Source organism: Theropithecus gelada, chromosome 19 (assembly GCF_003255815.1).
Source record: "Theropithecus gelada isolate Dixy chromosome 19, Tgel_1.0, whole genome shotgun sequence".
Taxonomy (NCBI): domain Eukaryota; kingdom Metazoa; phylum Chordata; class Mammalia; order Primates; family Cercopithecidae; genus Theropithecus; species Theropithecus gelada.
In genome coordinates, this window is record NC_037687.1 from 10664003 (window position 1) to 10682562 (window position 18560).

At 53.7% G+C, this 18560-nt stretch overlaps 1 protein-coding gene across 2 annotated transcripts in view; it reads left to right on the forward strand.

Annotated features, from left to right (window-relative positions):
* Positions 1 to 18560, forward strand: part of CARM1 (coactivator associated arginine methyltransferase 1) — a 54074-nt gene that overhangs the window by 17257 nt on the left and 18257 nt on the right. For both annotated transcript variants that reach the window (XM_025367143.1, XM_025367144.1), the window contains exon 2: positions 17346 to 17471. In XM_025367143.1, coding sequence (XP_025222928.1) covers positions 17346 to 17471 — 126 coding nt within the window. The remainder of the gene's footprint in view (positions 1 to 17345; positions 17472 to 18560) is intronic.

Sequence of the window (18560 nt, forward strand, 5' to 3'; positions counted from 1 at the left end):
CAGAGCTCACCAAAGCCAGTCTCCCGTCTGCCCCGGCTCCTGCCTTGTGTCCGATTTCTTTGCGGCGTCGGTAGCGTCTGCCCCATCGGCTGTGCCACATCTGGAATCACATCTGGTGAAGCAGCCTGCAGGTCCTGGGGCGGAAGGCGGCCTCCTAACCCAAACATACTGTTCTCTGAGCCTCGGTGGGGCCAGAAGGGCTCCTGGACGCCCTGGGGCCTGGCAGAGGCCCTTCCTGCAACTTTGTGGCCCAGGACATCCTGTTTCTCTGGCTGATGGTCAAAACCTTTCCTTATTCTTTATTGTTTTTAATCTTTTACTTTTTGTAGAAATGGGGTCTCGCTTTGTCACCCAGTCTGGTCTCAAACTTGTGGTCCCAAGTCATCTCTCTGCCTCGGCCTCCCAAAGCACTGGGATTACAGGCATGTGCCAGCGTGCTCTGACTCAGACTCTTTCAAGATGTGCGCTAGGCAGGGACTTCAAGTGGGCCTCAGCCCAGGGCAGCTTCTCCGTGACCCAACTGCAATTTCCTCCACTGGAGGCTGCCTCTGCCCCGGCCTCTCTGGAGCGCCCGCCTGCACCCCCTCCTCTGGGTGAGGCCCTTTGACCCGCCTGAAGGCAGGCGGCAGCCCAGCTTGCTGCACTGAGCTCTCTGTCCTTGACAATGAAAGCCAGGGTGTGGAGGGTCCCAGTCGCTCTGGGAGATGATCCCCCTCAGCAACCTGGGGTTTTCTTGCTGCTCCATGACACGCCTCATTCAACCCTACCTTCCAGGCCACTGTGGGTGTCCTCTCTGCAAAGGGCTTCTCCTGCTGGCCTAGTCCCTATAGAGAGCTGCGGCCTAGCTCCTGCCAAGTGTCACAATGTGACGGACCCTTTTTAGCGCCAGGCAGCAGGCTCCATTGCTTCCTTGTAGTGGTGAGGCTCAGGGGTCAACTAGCCTGGCCTGGCATTGCCCAGGCCCAGAGCACAGGTGGAACCTGGTCCCCTGAGCCTGGCCCCCAATACCTCCCGACTGGACTCTGCGGAGACTGGGATGGAGTTTGGCTGTCTTTGGACCAGCGTCTGGGTCCCCAGCTGAGCCACCTGGAGCCTGTCATCGCTCTGTTCCTTGGTTTCCCCTCTTAAAAATAGGACTAAGGTCGACCTGGAGGGTGGTTTGAGCACTAACCAAGGCCTTGCATAGCCAACACCTAGGAGTGCTTCCTGGGGCTCCATAAATCACAGCTTCAAAGTCTTGGCCCACAGGAGAAGAAAGACTGGGTGAGCTGGCCCAGCAGACAGCGTGTGGAGCAAGGGGACTGGTGCAGGCCGGTTTTGTGGCTTTGCACTGTGACCCCCCCAACCAACCCCGTGCTTTTCATAATTATCCGCTAAGCTCCTGCGCTTTCTGGGGCTGTGGAACCCCAGCTCACATCTGCTGTCTCTTTTGTAGTGCACAAAGCCCCGGCGGTGGCAGCTGATTAGCATGGATGCCGGAAACATTTGCATGTAATAGCTCCCAATGAAGGGGGTGCCCCGTGTCTTTTTCAGAAAAGCCAAGCTCTTTCTTTGTCTTGGCCTTCTATTCCTGGGGTTGCCCTTCGCACACCCCGCAACTGAAGGGACTGTCGCCCGCAGGCCAGGACTACAGGGGGAAGCTGTCAGCCCCTGAAGGTGGAGCTTGGGGACCAGCCTTTAGAGGGAGCCCCCTACTGAGTGCCCCCCAGGCCCTTGACTCAATAATCTCCACGGTGACTTAGGAGGTTTGGGTGTCCTCAGTTCAGGGGGCTTTCTCCAGAGCCCACCTAGATGGGGCGCGCATTGAGTGCTCCATCTCCTGAGATCTGACCTGGCAGCCCAGGGCAGGGAGAAAGGGCAGCTGCCCCAAATAGTGCTTGGGGGCACCATGGAGGCCTTGGCCTACCTGAGATGCCAACAGGACACCCGTAGACACCTCTCTCCCCTAGGTGGCCGCCTCTTAACCCTGCCCACACGCCTCCCAGCGTGTTGTCACTGCGCAATTTCAGAATTTTTTTTGTTGAGACGGAGTCTCGCTCTGTAGCCTAGGCTGGAGTGCAGTGGCACAATCTCGGCTTGGTGCAAGCTCTGCCTCCCCAGTTCAAGGGATTCTTCCACCTCAGCCTCCCGAGTAGCTGGGACTACAGGTGTGCGCCACCACGCCTGGCTAATTTTTTTTTGTATTTTTAGTAGAGACAGGGTTTCTCCATGTTGGCCAGGCTGGTCTCGAACTCCTGGCCTCAGATGTTCCCGAAGTGCAGGGATTACAGGTGTGAGCCACTGCACCCAGCCTAAAAATTAGTTTTGTGTGGTAGTACATACCTGTGGTCCCAGCTACTTTGTTTTATTTACGTATGTATACACATATATACACACACATATGTATACACACATGCATATATACATACATGCATATATACACATATGTATACATATGCATACACACATACACATATATATACACACACACATATATATATGTATTTTTTTTTCTCCTGGTATAGCTCTATTCTACCTGAAGTCCCAGCTGCTTAGGAGGCGGAGGTGGGTGGATTGCTTCTTGAGCGCAGGAGGTTGAGGCTGCAGTGTGCTGTGACTGGGCAGGCCATTGCACTCCAGCCTGGGTGACAGAGGGAGACCAAAAATGAGGAGTGTTCCCAAGCAGCGTGTGAAGCTGATTCTCTGTCAGCCACGTGCCAGATGGGTTGGGTCCTGGGGTGGCCACCTGGGGGACAGGGCCAGACACCTGTTCTGGGCCTGACATGGCCTTGTGTCCAGAACTGTCTCCATGACTCCTTCTCTTGACCCTTTGCCTTGAACCGGAGCACTCTGGGGACACAGGGACCAAGACTGGTGTTTTGTGCCAATGCCACACTACTGTGTGCCCATGGGTCTTGGGCCAGGCATGGGTGGATTCGTCCTCATGGCTCCCCACTGAACCACATGTTATTTTATTTTTCTAGACGCTAAAGCTGAGGTGTCAGGAGGTGATGGTCCCTTGCTTTCAGGTGGCAGAGCTCAGGTTCAAACCTGAATCTTACTGCTCCTGGCTCGTTTGGGAAGCCTCCCTTACTGGAATGCAGGTCAGGGAGCCCCGCTGCCCTTGGGCTGACCGCCCCACCTCCATCACACCCACTGAGGGCTGCGGGGTGGGTGCAGGGCTTGCTCTGGGAGATTCCAAGCTGAGGAAAGCAGGGCTGTCCGCCAGCCTCCAGCTGGGTCACAGAAGAGGCTCAGGGCGTGTTCCCACTCCCCTCCCCCAGCCAGCAGCGTCCAAAAGGATGTTGCGGGGGTGGTCCCCCGTCCGGCCTGTCCACTCTAGGGAGGGGCCCAGACAACTTGCGTAGATGCCGGCTCTCCTGCCCCCAGCCTTTGCCATTGCCTTTTGTCTGGCTATCTTTCATGTACAAGGGAGAAATTCAAACCACTCAGGAGGGTGTAACATGAAAAGTCAGTCTCTCCTTCCCTCCGCACTGCCCGTGACCTTTGGTTTCTCAGGCACATACAAGCGTGCATGCATAAATCTCTCCTCGGACCTGCTGGGCTTCACGTTATGCACGTTCACACAATGGCAGAGGAGGGTGTGGATTGAAAAGTATGACTTGCTTCCCAGAGGCAGCACTGAAGTCACTTTATTGTGTTTCCAGACAAGCCCCATGAATGCAGAGTGCACAGCCGCTCCTCCCTCTGTCCCTTCCCCGCCCATCTCTACACCTGTGGTGCATAGGTTTTACACCACTCTGTCTGTCCTTTACCTTGTGGCTTGGTCATTTAACACGTCAGTGTGTACAGATGGAAATCGATTTCTTTTAATTTCCTGTATCTTCGTTTACTCATTCTTTCATTAATCCATGGATATTTCGGTTTTCTGCTTTGGGCGCATTCAGATCTAGGTATATCTCTGCAAGTACAGCTTGTAGCATACATAAGGCCCTGCAAAGGGATTTCGGGGCCGGAAGTTTTTGATCAGTTGCTCAGACATAGCTCTGATGTGCTGAGGCAGTGCCTGTTCAGAGAGCCATGGCTGCAGGGCTCCTGGACACCCAGCTCCAGTGCTGGAGCAGGGTTGGGATTCGCCCAGAGGCCAGGGTTGGGCCAGAGGAGCCCAGGGTGACCTCATGGTCCTCAGATACCCGGGGCTGGGCAGCACCATGGAACAACTGCTCCAGAGCTTCTCCAAGGACGACATCGGAGGATCCGACTCAGGTTACGGCAGGAAAGGGAGGCCAGGCCAGGTTAGGGTTCTGGGGTTTGGGATTCCGGACGACATTGGAGGATCCGACTCAGGTTACCGCAGGAGAGGGAGGCCAGGCCGGGTTAGGGTTCTGGGGTTTGGGATTCTCTTCCGAGGCTGGCATTGATCTGTTGCTGATGATGGTAACAGCAGCTGCTCTTGTTTATGAAGTACTTAACACCTACCGCTCCCTCCATTACCTGGGAATCCTCACTGCAGGGAGGAGTTTTCATTCCTATTTTGTGCCTATTTTATTTTATTTTTTGAGGCAGAGTTTTGCTTTTGTTCCACAGGCTGGAGTGCTATGGCACAATCTCTGCTCACTGCAACCTCTGCCTTCTTGGTTCAAGCGATTCTCCTGCCTCAGCCTCCTGAGTAGCTACAGGTGCCCGCCACCATGCCCAGCTAATTTTTTTGTATTTTTAGTAGAAATGGGGTTTCACCGTGTTAGCCAGGATGGTCTTGATCTCCTGACCTTGTGAGCTGCCTGACTTGGCCTCCCAAAGGGCTGGGATTACAGGCGTGAGCCACCGCGCCCGGCCATTGTGCCCATTTTATAGATGGGGCTCCTGAGGCCAGGGGTGAAGGCAGCTGCTAGTTCAGGGGATCCAAGCCCTGCGGGGCTCTGCTGCACATGGGCTCTGACCTAGTGAAGTTCCAGGATGGTGCCCTGGGGCCGGGCTGCCAGGCCCTCCACATGGGTTATGTCACCTCACCCTTTTGGGATGTGTCAGGGTGGCCGTTGGATAGATGAGGAAGCCGAGGTCAGGGCTGGAGAACAGAGGGTTCGGCCCTGAACCCAGCCCCTCCCTGATAAACCCACGTCCTCCTTGATGCCAAAGCCCATCCTTTATCCTTTCAGTCCCTCCCTGCTGGGTCATCTCTGCTGCCTCTTGGGCACATGGGCGCCAAGCCACACAGGACCGGGGGAAGCTTCTGGTGCCCACAGTGTGGAAACAAGGTCACCGCCGCCAGGGCAGTGGGGCCTGGCTCAGGTGTCGCCTCCTCCCCAGTCTGCCTGGAATCTGAATTGGGCCCGGTCCGCGTGCGTCAGCTCCCGTGCTTTCCCTCCTTTCAGCACTTACTGCCAGTTTCTGTTGTCCGTCTCCTCACTGCCCTGCTGGGTGCTGTCTGCCTCCCACTGTGGACTCCCATCATGGGAGGGCCGGGGGTGGCTCTCTGGTTCACCGCCAGGTCCTCTGTGCCTGCGTGTGGTCCGGGCGGAGCAGGCTGAGCAAAGAGATGCCAGCCGAGTGGGCTTCGGAAAGCATATTTTTTTCTGTGCCTGTGGGATGGGAGTTGGCCGCGGAGGGGCGGGGGGTCTCCCTCTTTTTACCTAACTCTGCTCCTTTGATCGGGAATATTTTCCTCTGGAAGGTGAAGAGCCCATGTCATCTTTAGCAGCAGGAGGCGATTTAATAAAAGATGTACCATTTGGACGACGGCTTCTACAGCCACCAGCTACTCCCCCGCCCCAGGTCTGCTGAGATAAATAGCTTTAATTATGCCTCCATTTGGTGGCTACAGTTGTGTTCCCCCTGGAGATGCAAGAGCTTGAAATGTGGCCTTTCTCCCCCCAGCTGGTGCTGCTGCTTTTCTTCTTGCCCTCCACCTCCTTGTGTTTTTTTCTCTCTCTCTCTCTTTTTTTTTTTTTTCTTGAAATAGGGTCTTGGCCGGGCGCGGTGGCTCAACCCTGTAATCCCAGCACTTTGGGAGGCCGAGGCGGGTGGATCACGAGGTCAGGAGATCGAGACCACCCTGGCTAACATGGTGAAACCCCGTCTCTACTAAAAATACAAAAAACTAGCCGGGCGTGGTGGCGGGCGCCTGTAGTCCCAGCTACTCGGAGGCTGAGGCAGGAGAATGGCGTAAACCCGGGAGGCGGAGCTTGCAGTGAGCCGAGATCGCGCCACTGCACTCCAGCCTGGGTGACACAGCGAGACTCCGTCTCAAAAAAAAAAAAAAAAAAAAAAAATAAGGTCTCACTCTGTCGCCCAGGCTGGAGTACAGTGGCACAATCTCAGCTCACTGCAGCCTTGACCTCCCAGGCTCAAGGGATTTTTCTTCTGCAGCTTCTCACATGGTTGGGACTACAGGTGCACACCACCATGCTCAGCTTATTTTTTTATTATTATTTGTAGGAGATGGGGTCTCACTATGTTGCCCAGGCTGATCTCAAACTCCTGGGCTCAAGTGATCCTCCCGCCTCGGCTTTCCAAAGTGTTAGGATTACAGGCATGAGCCACTGTTCCCAGCCGGCCTCCTTGTTCTCTGTCTGCCAAAGAATGTGGCCCTGATGTCACGATGGCATGGGAGGTTCTCTTTTTTTTTTCTTTTTGAGAGAGAGTCTTGCTCTGTCACCCAGGCTGGAGTGCAGTGGCATGATTTCTGCTCACTGCAACCTCCACCTCCCAGGTTCAGATTATTCTCCTGCCTCAGCCTCCCAAGTAGCTGGGATTACAGGCGCCCACCACCACTCCTGGCTGATTTTTGTATTTTTGGTACAGATGAGGTTTCACCATGTTGGCCGGAGTAGTCTCAAACTCCTAGCCTCAAGCGATCCACGTGGCTTGGCCTCCCAAAGTGCTGGGATTACAGGTGCAAACCACTGTGCCCAGCCTAGGGATGGGAAGTTCTAAGGGACTCCAGGTCCCCCTGACCCAGGTCTAACGAGCCTCAGGGGCCCAAGGATCCCCTGCTTGTTCCATTGCTTTCTGGAAGCAAGGGGGAGGGGCAGGAGGTGAATAGACAGTGCTGCTGTGTGGCCACCTGATGCTAAACATCTCTGCATGGTGAATCCACTTCCCCAGTCAAGGCCGTGCTCACGGTGAGGGCAGGCTAGCATTCTGACCTAGACACCTGGACCCCTGCACCCACTGCTCCCTGTGCTGAGGGAAGAGGCTGGGCCTCCCCTACCCCTATCCCGGGGAGGGCATTCTGGTTGGTACCCATGAGTGCCCCTTGTGTGCTAGGTACTGTGTGGGTCATGCCCAGAGCCCTGCATCTGCGCTTTGTGGGGCTGTCAGGTAGGCATTAAATAAGGAGCTGCCAGGCAATGAGGGCTTGTCTGGAAAATGCTGGAGGACCTCTAGGAGGAGGTGACAGGGAAGCAGGGGAAGGCGGGAGGGTAATCTCTAAGGATCATCAGAGGCCAGAGAGAACCTCTGCCCATGATCTTGACTGGGAGGGAGTGTTGAAGGCCAGCAGGGTTTGGCTGGAGTGACCCAGGGGGCAGCAGTGAGACTGCGGACACTGGCAGAGGGCTGGTTCCAGAAGGTGCTGGGGAACCATGGGGCAGTGTGAGGCAAGAACACAGCAGGCGGGTTGTGTTAGACACTGTGCGGCTTGAAGGGTGGACTGGGAGATGACTGAGGCTTGGTACGTCCCCCGGGACCATCTGCTCAGTGAGACCTTTGAGCGACGTCTCCCTGTTCTTCCAAGACCCTCCTGCATGCTGGATGGGACCCAGGGCTGCCGTGGAGCTGCTGCTGCCCCGCCCACCATTCTCTAGTGCATTTTTTTCAAGTCTGGGGCTAGGGAGTCGTCGTACCTTAGAGTCCCCCAGATTGTGCTACCTTGGGAGGCCAATAAGGAGGGGATGTGCAGGGTGCTGACTCTAAGGCAGGTGGGGAACAGCAGCTGCTCCCCCAAGAGCTGCTCTCTTCCTCACCCCCATTGCCTCCTGCCTGGCCAGCCCTAGCCCTTGGCTCCTGCCTCATCCTGTGTGGCGGTGGGTCTCTCCCCACCCTGCGCAAGGTCCCTCCCAGTGCTGCCCAGAGCTGAGCCACCAATCCATTGGGGCCTCTTGCGGTCCCTCCACAGTGCCCCTACCCACATCAACCCACCTTGCACGGGGGTCTGTCCCAGCAACATCCCAGGGCTCACTGCACACTGTCTTTGCCACCCCTGTTTCCCTGTCTTCCCTGTGCTCTTCCCCTCACTGGCAGATCTGTCCCCAGTCTCCTTCCCAGGCTGGGTCAGGTGCCACCTACAGAGTCCACCGCCTGGGGATCCCTGTCAGTCTGCCACTCGGCTGTCCTCACCGCCTCTAGGATGGGGAGCGTGTCTCCATTGCCCACTGCCTGGTGAGCAAATAAGGAAGTGGGTGGCGAGGACGCTGAGGATCCAGCCTCTGCTCTGCACTTGTAATCCTGCTGGGTTTTGCAAATAAAGCTTTATGGGCACACAGCCATGCTCATTTGTTTACATATTGTCTGCTGCAAGGCAGAATAGAATCATTGTAGCAGAGATCAGATTCCCCAGGAAGCACACAATATTTACTGTCTGGTCCTTTACACAGAAAGTCAGCCAAACCCTGCTCTAGGAAGCGCAGAGATGTCGGCTGGTGCATTGGTGAGGAATGGGGATGCCAGTGCCAGTCACCTTGGCCACTCTTGCTGTGTGACCTTGAGCGAGATACTTAACCTCTCTGAGCAAATAAGGGCATAGTGAGAGTAGATACTCCCAGGGGTGATGAGAAGAGGAAACGGGTTAGACATAAGGCACTGGAACAGAGCCTGGCCCTTAGAGTGTTGTCACTCTTACATCATGTGACATCCCAGCCTCCGCAGGGTGTGGGCAGGCCTGGCTCATGGCAACTGGGGGTTTGTGACCTGGATTCACATGGTGGGGGGCTGCTTCCTGGGGAGCAAGAAAGGCTGCCTCAAAGATGGGGCAGTTTTTCTACCCCCTTCCCTGCAATTCCAGCCCCTCCTCCCTTGGCCCCACAGCTTCATCAGGGCCGAGTAAGCGTGGCAGGCCAGCGAGTAGCCACAGGGTGGGTCCAGGAGTGGCCAAAGCATAACACTCAGTCCAGGTTCGTGTTCTTCACGTTCCCCATTGGAGACTCCACCAGGAGATCCCAGTCCCGTTCCTTTTACTGCAGGGTAAAAAAATCCTAGCTCTGGGCCAGGCACGGTGGCTAACACCTGTGATCTCGGCACTTTGGGAGGACGAGGTGGGTGAATCACCTGAGATCAGGAGTTCGAAATCAGCCTGGTCAACATGGTGAAACCCTGTCTCTACTAAAAATACAAAAATTAGCCGGGTGTGGTGGTGCACGCCTGTAATCCCAGCTACTCGGGAGGCTGAGGCAGGAGAATCACTGGAACCTGAGAGATGGAGGTTGTGGCAAGCTGAGATTGTGCCATTGCACTCCAGCCTGGGTGACAGAGTGAGACGTCTTCTCAAAAAAAAAAAAAAAAAAAAAAAAAAAAAAAAAAGGCCGGGTGCGGTGGCTCAAGCCTGTAATCCCAGCACTTTGGGAGGCCGAGACGGGCGGATCACGAGGTCAGGAAATCGAGACCATCCTGGCTAACACGGTGAAACCCCATCTCTACTAAAAAATACAAAAAACTAGCCGGGCGAGGTGGCGGGCGCCTGTAGTCCCAGCTACTCGAGAGGCTGAGGCAGGAGAATGGCGTAAACCCGGGAGGCGGAGCTTGCAGTGAGCCGAGATCCGGCCACTGCACTCCAGCCTGGGCGACAGAGCAAGACTCCGTCTCAAAAAAAAAAAAAAAAAACACATACCCCAGCTGTGGCCTAGCCTCAATTGGCCTGAAGTCACCACAGCCTCCTGGCTCCAGAGTCTGCTTTTTGGTCACCCTTGCCTGCTAGCCCTGCAGCCTGTCCCCTACCTCTCCTGGCCACGTGCACACAGTCCCCAACGTGCGCCGGGTGATGCGGCCACAGTGGTGCTTTTTAGATTAGTCTCTAGAGGCCAACACAGAGGGCCTTTCTGAATCCTGGGGTCCTGCCCCCTTCCCCAGTTCCCATACTGCTCCTCCCCAGCAGAATGGCTGCTTTGGGAGGTGGTTACTGGCCTTGAGAGGATGCCACCAGTGAGTTTCCCATGGGCAGGGCTGCATCTGTGGTGGGCACTGAATCGCCACTGCTGGATCCAGACCCCTGTGCGTCCCGGGCCCCAAGGCTCCCTCCTGCCCTCCTCCTGGGGTGCCGTTCTCGAGCCAGGAGACAGGCTGTGCATTCTCTGCCTGCTCACAGGTGACCCTGGGCCAGGTGTGCAATGGCCCGCTGGGCCCATAGTAGCAGAGGGAGGGGAGAGGAAGGGAGAAAGTGGGAACGGCATGTGCAGGGGCCTGGGGCCTGGCCCATGTAGGGACTAGAGGGCTGAGTATGTCTGCTGGAGGGGGGCCCAAGGTGGGGACAGCCATGAGGAATGATGGGCACAGAGCTCAGAAGTTCGGGTGTCTCCCCAGCAAAGGGAGGAACATGGTCTAGCTTGTTGTTTTTCTTTTTTCTTTTTTTTTTGGTTTGTCAGTATTTCCCAGGTGTCTTCTGTGTGCCAGAGACTAACCTGGGGAAGAGCTGTGACTTTGAGAAGCTGCTGGCTCTGTGGGCTTCAGCAGCTGCTGCTGTGATGAAGCGATCCACTTGCCCTCAGCCCCGGCGTCTTTGGCCCAAGCCCAGCCCCAGCCCTGGCTGGGCACAGCCAGGCTTCACTTGGCCACAGGTCCTGTAGTTGCCTGCCTGGCGCCAGGTCAGAGAGGGGCGCCTCAGGCAACTGGTTGGGTTGCCAGGCTGCTTGGTAAACAGGCCTCCCTGCGCCCACTTGCTGTCGCCCAGGCATGGCCAACAGATCGACAGTATCTCCTGCCCCAGGACGGGTATGAATGTGGGCACCTTGCCAAGGTTGGATGTGCCTTCCTGGGACCCACTTACAGCTGGGAGCACCTTCTCTTGGGGCCCCTGTGGGTGTGGTGAGGCTGTGAGTCTGGGGCAGTGGCCTGCTGACACCCTCCTCCTGGCAGGGGCTCAGGAGGTTCCCCCATGCCCTGCCGTCTCAGGAGGGCGGCACCTGGCGAGAGAGTCTGGCAGGACTGGCTGGGTGTGGCCGGGGAGCTGCCCTGCAGGTCTCATATCTGCAGGCCCTCATACCTGGACTTGTCAGTTAGGAAGTTTTCTGTTTCTTTTTCTTTTTCTTTTTCTTTTTTTTTTTTTTTTTTTTTTGAGACGGAGTCTTGCTCTGTCGCCCAAGGCTGGAGTGAAGTGGTGCCATCTCGGCTCACTGCAACCTCTGCCTCCCAGGGCAATTCTCCTGCCTCAGCCTCCTGAGTAGCTGGGATTATAGGCACCCACCACCATGCCTTGTAATTTTTGTATTTTTAGTGGAGACGGGGTTTTGCCATGTTGGACAGGCGTGTCTCAAACTCCTGGGTTCAAGTGATCTGCCCACCTCCCAAAGTGCTGGAATTATAGGCGTGAGCTAGCACACTGGCCCATTTTTCTTCTTCTATTGAAGCAAAATCACACCTGTAATCCCAACACTTTGGAGGCCAAGGTGGGAGGATCACATGAATCCCAGGAGTTTCAGACCAGCCTGGGCAACATAGTAAGAACCTCATCTCTACAAAAAAATAAACAAAATTAGTCAGGGGTGGTGACATGCGCGTGAGGTTCCAGCTACCCGGGAGGCTGAGGTGGGAGGATGACTTGAGCCTGGGAGGTCAAGAGCTGTTATTTTATAACATGAAATCAACTCTTTTACAATGTTGCATAACAATCGCCTCTGTCTACTCCCAAAATATTGTCATCACCCCAAAAGGAGACCCCACATCCGTTAAGCAGTTGCTCCCCATTCCTGCCTTCTCCTAGCTCTCAGCCACCAGCACCGTGCCTTCTGTGAATATTTCATACAAATAGAATCATTTGTGTCTGGCTTCTTTCGGTGTGATGTTTCTGATATTCATGCGTGTTGTAGCATGGCTCAGTGCTTCCTTTATTTTTATGGCTGAATAATGTTTCATTTTATAATAAACCGTGTTTTATCTGTTTGTCAGTTTATGGGCATTTGGGTTGTATTTCTATCTTTTGTCTGTCGTGAATAAGTACTGCTATGAATGCTTGCATACGAGTATCTGTTGGTTTTGTTTTGTTTTGTTTTGTTTTTGTTTTGAGACGGAGTCCCGCTCTGTCGCCTGGGCTGGAGTGCAGTGGCACGATCTCGGCTCACTACAAGCTCCGCCTCCCGGGTTCACGCCATTCTCCTGGCTCAACCTTCCGAGTAGCTGGGACTACAGGCGCCTGCCACCACCCCTGGCTAATTTTTTTTATTTTTAGTAGAGACGGGGTTTCACGGTGTTAGCCAGGATAGTCTTGATCTCCTGACCTCGTGATCCGTCCGCCTCGGCCTCCCAAAGTGCTGGGATTACAGGCGTGAGCCACCGTGCCTGGCCTTTTTTTTTTTTTTTTTTTTTGAAACGGAGTCTTTGCTCTGTTGCCCAAGCTAAAGTGCAGTGGTGCTATCTCAGCTCACTGCAACCTCCACCTCCCTGATTCAAGCAATTCTGCCTGCCTCAGCCTCCTGAGTAGCCGGGACTACAGGCACGCGCCATCACGTCTGGCTAATTTTTGTGTTTTCAGTAGAGATGGCGTTTCTCCGTGTTGGCCATGCTGGTCTTGAGCTCCTGACCTCAGATGATCTCCCTGCCTCTGCCTTCCAAAGTGCTGGGATTACAAGCATGAGCCACTGCGCTTGGCCAGCTGTTTGTTTGTTTGTTTGTTTTGAGATGAAGTCTTGCTCTGTCACCCAAGCTGGAGTGCAGTGGTGCGATCTCAGCTCACTGCCGGCTCCGCCTCCTGGGTTCACGCCATTCTCCTGCCTCAGTCTCCCCAGCAACTGGGACTACAGGCGCACGCCTCCACGCCCGGCTAATTTTTTTGTATTTTTAGTAGAGATGGGGTTTCACCATGTTAGCCAGGATGGTCTCGATCTCCTGACCTCGTAAACTGCCCGCCTAGGCTTCCCAAAGTGCTGGGATTACAGGCGTGAGCCACCGCGCCTGGCATTTGTTTTTGCTTTTTTAAAGAGATGGAGTCTTGCTATGTTGCCCAGGCTGGAGTGCAGTGGCTGTTCACAGGCGGAATCATAGCTCACTGTAGCCTTGAGCTCCCAGGCTCAAGCAATCCTTCCATCTCAGCCTCTTGCGTATCTGGGATCTCAGGCATGCACCACCATCCCCAGCTAATTTTATTTTTTTTGTAGATATGGGGTCTTGCTGTGTTGCCCAGGCTGAGGTTGAACTCCTGGCCTCAAGTTATCCTCCCATCTTGGCCTCCCAAAGTGCTGGGATTACAGGCATGAGCCTGTGCCCAGCCCTGGCTATCTCTTTGTTGTTGAGTTAAAAAAGTTCTTGGCCCAGCCCAGTGGCTCATGCCTGTAATCCCAGCAGTTTGAGATGCCGAGGCAGACAGATCACATGAGGCTAGGACTTCAAGACCAGCCTGGCCAACACGACAAAACCCCATCTCTACCAAAAATACAAAAATTAGTGGGTGTGATGATGCATGTCTGTAATCCCAGCTACTCAGGAGGCTGAGGCACAAGAATCACTTGAACCCAGCTACTCAGGAGGCGGAGGTTGCAGTGAGCCAAGATAGTGCTGCTGCACTCCAGCCTGGGTAACAGATCAAGTATCTGTCTCAAAAAAATATTTAGGCCAGGCACAGTGGCTCACCTCTGTAATCCCAGCACCTTGGGATGCTGAGGCAGACAGATCACTTGAGCTCAGGAGCTCGAAACCAGCCTGACCGTACAAAAATAAGCTGGATGTGGTGGCGCACACCTGTAGTTCCCCCACTACTCGGGAGGCTGAAGCAGGAGAATCCCTAGAATCTGGGAGGCAGAGGTCACAGCAAGCCAAGATTGTGCCACTGCACTTCAGGCTGGGCGATGGAGTGAGACTCCATCTCAAAAAATAAAAACATAATAAAATGAGATAAAAAAAATAATTGTTGTGGCTGGGCACGGTGGCTCAAGCCTGTAATCCCAGCACTTTGGGAGGCCGAGGTGGGTGGATCACGAGGTCAGGAGATCGAGACCATCCTGGCTAACTCGGTGAAACCCTGTCTCTACTAAAAATACAAAAAACTAGCCGGGTGAGGTGGCGGGCGCCTGTAGTCCCAGCTACTTGGGAGGCTGAGGCAGGAGAATGGCGTAAACCCGGGAAGCAGAGCTTGCAGTGAGCTGAGATCCGGCCACAGCACTGCAGCCTGGGCGACAGAGCGAGACTCCGTCTCAAAAAAAAAAAAAACATTTGTTGTTTCATTTTTATTTTTATTTTTTTGAGATGGAGTCTTGCTCTGTTGCCCAGGCTGCAGTGCAGTGGCGTGATCTTCGCTCACTGCAAGCTCCACCTCTTGGGTTCATGCCATTCTCCTGCCTCAGCCTTCTGAGTAGCTGGGACTACAGGCGCCTGCCACCATGCCTGGCTAATTTTTTGTTTGTTTTTGCTTTTTTGTTTGTTTGTTTTGAGACAGAGTCTCGCTTTGTCACCCAGACTGGAGTGCAGTGGCGTGCTCTCGGCTCACTGCAAGCTCCGCCTCCCAGGTTCAAATGATTCTCCTGCCTCAGCCTCCCAAGTAGCTGGGACTACAGGCACCCGCCACCACACCCAGCTAATTTTTTGTATTTTTAGTAGAGACAGGGTTTCACCGTGTTAGCCAGGATGGTCTCGATCTCGTGATCCGCCTGCCTTGGCCTCCCAAAATGCTGGGATTACACGCATGAGCCACCGTGCCCAGCCAATTTTATTTTATTTTATTTTATTTTATTTTATTTTATTATTTTTTTGTATTTTTAGTAGAGACAGGATTTCACCGTGTTAGCCAGGATGATCTCAATCTCCTGACCTCGTGATCCACCCACCTTGGCCTCCCAAAGTGCTGGGATTACAGGTGTGAGCCACCGTGCCCAACCTTTTTTTTTTTTTTTTTTTTTTTTGAGACAGGGTCTTATTCTTGTCACCCAGTCTAGAGTGCAGTGTTGCCATCTCTGCTTGCTGCAGTGTCAACTTCCTGGGCTCAGGTGATTCTCCCACCTCAGCCTCCCAAGTAGTTGGGACTATAGGCACACACCACTACACCTGACTTAATATTTATATATTTTTAGTAGAGACGGGATTTCACCATGTTGCCCAGGCTGGTCTTAAACTCCTGGGTTCTAGTGATCTGCCCGCCTCCCACAATACTGGGATTACAGGTGTTAGCCACCAGGCCTGACCCTAAAAGAGTTTTTTTATATATTCTGGACACTAAATACTTAGCAATAGATGATTTGCAAATAGTTCTCCTAAGAGTTTTCTAGTTTTAGCTCTTATGTTTAGGTCATTGCTCCATTTGAGTTCTGTTTTATTTGTATATGGTGTGAGGTAGGAGTTTAACTTCATTCTTTTCTCTGTGGTTATCCAGTTTTCTTAGCAGTGTTTATTGAAGGCACTATTCTTTCCCCATTGAATGTTCTTGGAATCTTTGTCAAAAATCAATTGAGGATAAGTGTAAGGGTTTATTTCTGGACTCTGATTCTGTTCCATTGATCTGTGTCTCCATTCTTTTGCCAGTACCACTACACTGTTTATATTACTGTACCTTCATAGTAAAATTTGAAATTGAGACATGGGAATCCTCCAGCTTCATTCTTTTTCAAGATTGTTTTGGCTATTCAGGGTGATTGGGAACACTTTTGCCACATTTGCACTCACGTTGTTGTTGTGATGGGCTATTGAAAAGCAAGCTGCTGATGTCATGGGAATTTGCCATAAATCCTTCCACATATGTTTTCTAAGAACAAAGGCATTTTTCTACAAAACCACAATGCCATTGTCACATCCAAGTAACTTAAAATTATGGCATATGTATTCCACACTCACATTTTCCTAGTTGTCTTTTTTTTTTTTTTTTTTTTTTATTTTAAGTAGGATCTCACTTCTGTTGCCCAGACTAGATAGAGTACAGTGGCACCGTCATAGCTCACTGCAGCCTCAACCTCCTGGGCTCAAGCAATCCTCCCACCTCAGCCTCCCAAGTAGCTGGGACCACAGGTGGGGGCTACTCTGTCCAGCTCCCCAGTTGTCCTTTATTTATTTTTTTGAGACAGGGTCTTGCTCTGTCCACCAGGCTGGAATGCAGTGGCACAGTCATGGCTCACTGCAGTCTCAACCTCCCAGGCTCAAGTGATCCTTCTATCTCGGCCTCCTGAGTCCCTAAGACAACAGGCACACGCCACCACGCTTGCCTAATTTTAAAATTTTTTTGTAGACAGGGTCTTGCTATGCTGCCCAGTCTGATCTCCAACTCCTGGGTTCAAGTGATCCTCCTGCCTTGGCCTCCCAAAGTGCTGGGATTAGAGGTGTGGGTCCGATCTCCCCAGTTGTCCTTTATAACTTTTTAAAACATTTGCGGCTTCAGCCCAGGGTCCCACTTTGCATCGCATTGGGCACTCCCCCCTTTCTTGTCTCCTGTACTCTGGAATAGCTCCCACCATTTTGGTCTTTCCTGACACTGGCCTGTTTGAGGAGACCAGCCTGGTTGTCCTGTAGCCTGCCCAACAACCTGTCGTTTTCTGTTGTCCCTTGAAGATGGGACTAGGTCAAACATTTTTGCCAAGAATACTACAGATGATGCACCTGTCCCACTGTAGTATGGCGGGCAGGGGCACAGTGCCTGATTGGGCCGGCCCGTTCCTGGCATCGCTAAGTTTCACCATTTGGCTGGAGTGGAGTGGCCACAGGTTTGTGGAATGAATGACTAGTAACAGCTATCATGATGGGTACAGGGAGACAGTGTCGTAATTCACTAGACAGCTGCCCCGCCATTAGCCCCATCTGACGGTGAGAACCCGAGTTCCAGAGAGGCTGAGGGACCTGCCTGTGTCACAGTGAACAAATGGCATGGGTGGGGTGTGAACCCGGCGGTCTGGCTACACTGGCCCCATGCAGTCACTGCACTGCACCCATCCAAGAACGGAAGGGCTCAGCCGAGTGGAGCAGAGGCAGCTCCAGCTCTGAGGCCCTGTGCGTTGGCACCGTGCCTGGTGGCCCTGTCTGCCCACCTCAGTGTTCACCGTCTCCCTGTCTCAGCCCTGGTCATCCTGAGGACACAGACTGTATCCCTGCTGTCTGATCAGCCGCTCCCTTGTCCTCAATGTGGGCTGGGCAGGCAGCGCACCCGGCAATGCTGCCAGGGTGGTTTTGTGGCACTCTGGAAGAATCTGGGGGCACCAACGGCAGGCAGCAGGAGGGCGTCAGGGACCCGGGATCAAAAGAAGGCAGCCGACAGGGCTGTACTGCTCACGCCAGCCTATCTTCTCTCATAGATGAAGATGTATGTGTCTTTAAGTGCTCGGTGTCCCGAGAGACAGAGTGTAGCCGCGTGGGCAAGCAGTCCTTCATCATCACCCTGGGCTGCAACAGCGTCCTCATCCAGTTCGCCACACCCAACGGTACGTGCCCCTGCTTCCACTCCAGTGACACCAGCCCAGAGCACCCAGAGCCCTGGTGGGCAGGGGCATGGAGCCTGGCTAAGGAGCGGCCCATGCATCCTTGAGAATGCTCCGCTGCCCTCCAAACCGCATTCCCACATGCAGATATGTCCAGAGGACACTCCACTGCCTGGGGAGACGCTGGATCCCAGACCCTCCCTCACCAGCTCCTTCACGTCTTTTGGGGCTTGGCTTTTATGTCCCCACCTCCAAGAAGCCCATCCTGACCACCTGGGCCCAGTCCTTCTGGCAGTGGCCAGCCCTGGGCCAGCTGTGACTGGAGTTTAGGGGATGGAGTGAGACGAGGTCATAGGGGCAGGAAGAGTTTGCTCAGGGCACAGAGGAGCCACCAGAGGGGCCTAACCGGACCCACCTTGGGGGCACAGGGAGATACAAGATTCCTGACTAGGGATGGGAGAACCCCAGGTGGATGCAGCCGGAGTAGCAGTAGAGGTGTCGAGGATGCCCAGGGCTGGAGACGGTCTGAAGGTCCCGCCTCAGGCTTGATTTACCAGAGAGGTGAAGTGAGCCCAGTGATTGACACGGACTGGTGCAGGGACAGCTGGAGGTGGGGAGGCTGCCTGCCCATAGCCACTGCCAGCCTCCCCCTTGTCTCAAGGAGGCTGTGCAATGACCCAGATGTACCTCGGGCAGTCTGAGCCCTCAGGGCCACCTGTGTGAAGCTGCCACGCCTGGCTAATTTTTTGTAGAGATGGGTTTTCACTGTGTTGCCCAGGCTGGTCTCGAACTCCTGGCTTCAAGTGAGCTGCCCGCCTCAGCCTCCCAAAGTGCTGGGATTACAAATGTGAGCCACTGCACCCGGCCATTTTTTTTTTTCTTTTTTTTTTTTTTGGAGAAAGAGTGTCACTCTGTGCCCAGGCTGAAGTGCCCAGGTTCAAGCAATTATTATGCCTCAGCCTCCCGAGTAGCTGGAACTACATGTGTGTGCCACCACGCCTGGCTAATTTTTGTATTTTTACTATAGCAGACATAGAGTTTTTCTTTCTTTTTTTTTTTTTTTTTTTTTTTTTTTTTTTTTTTTTTTTTTTT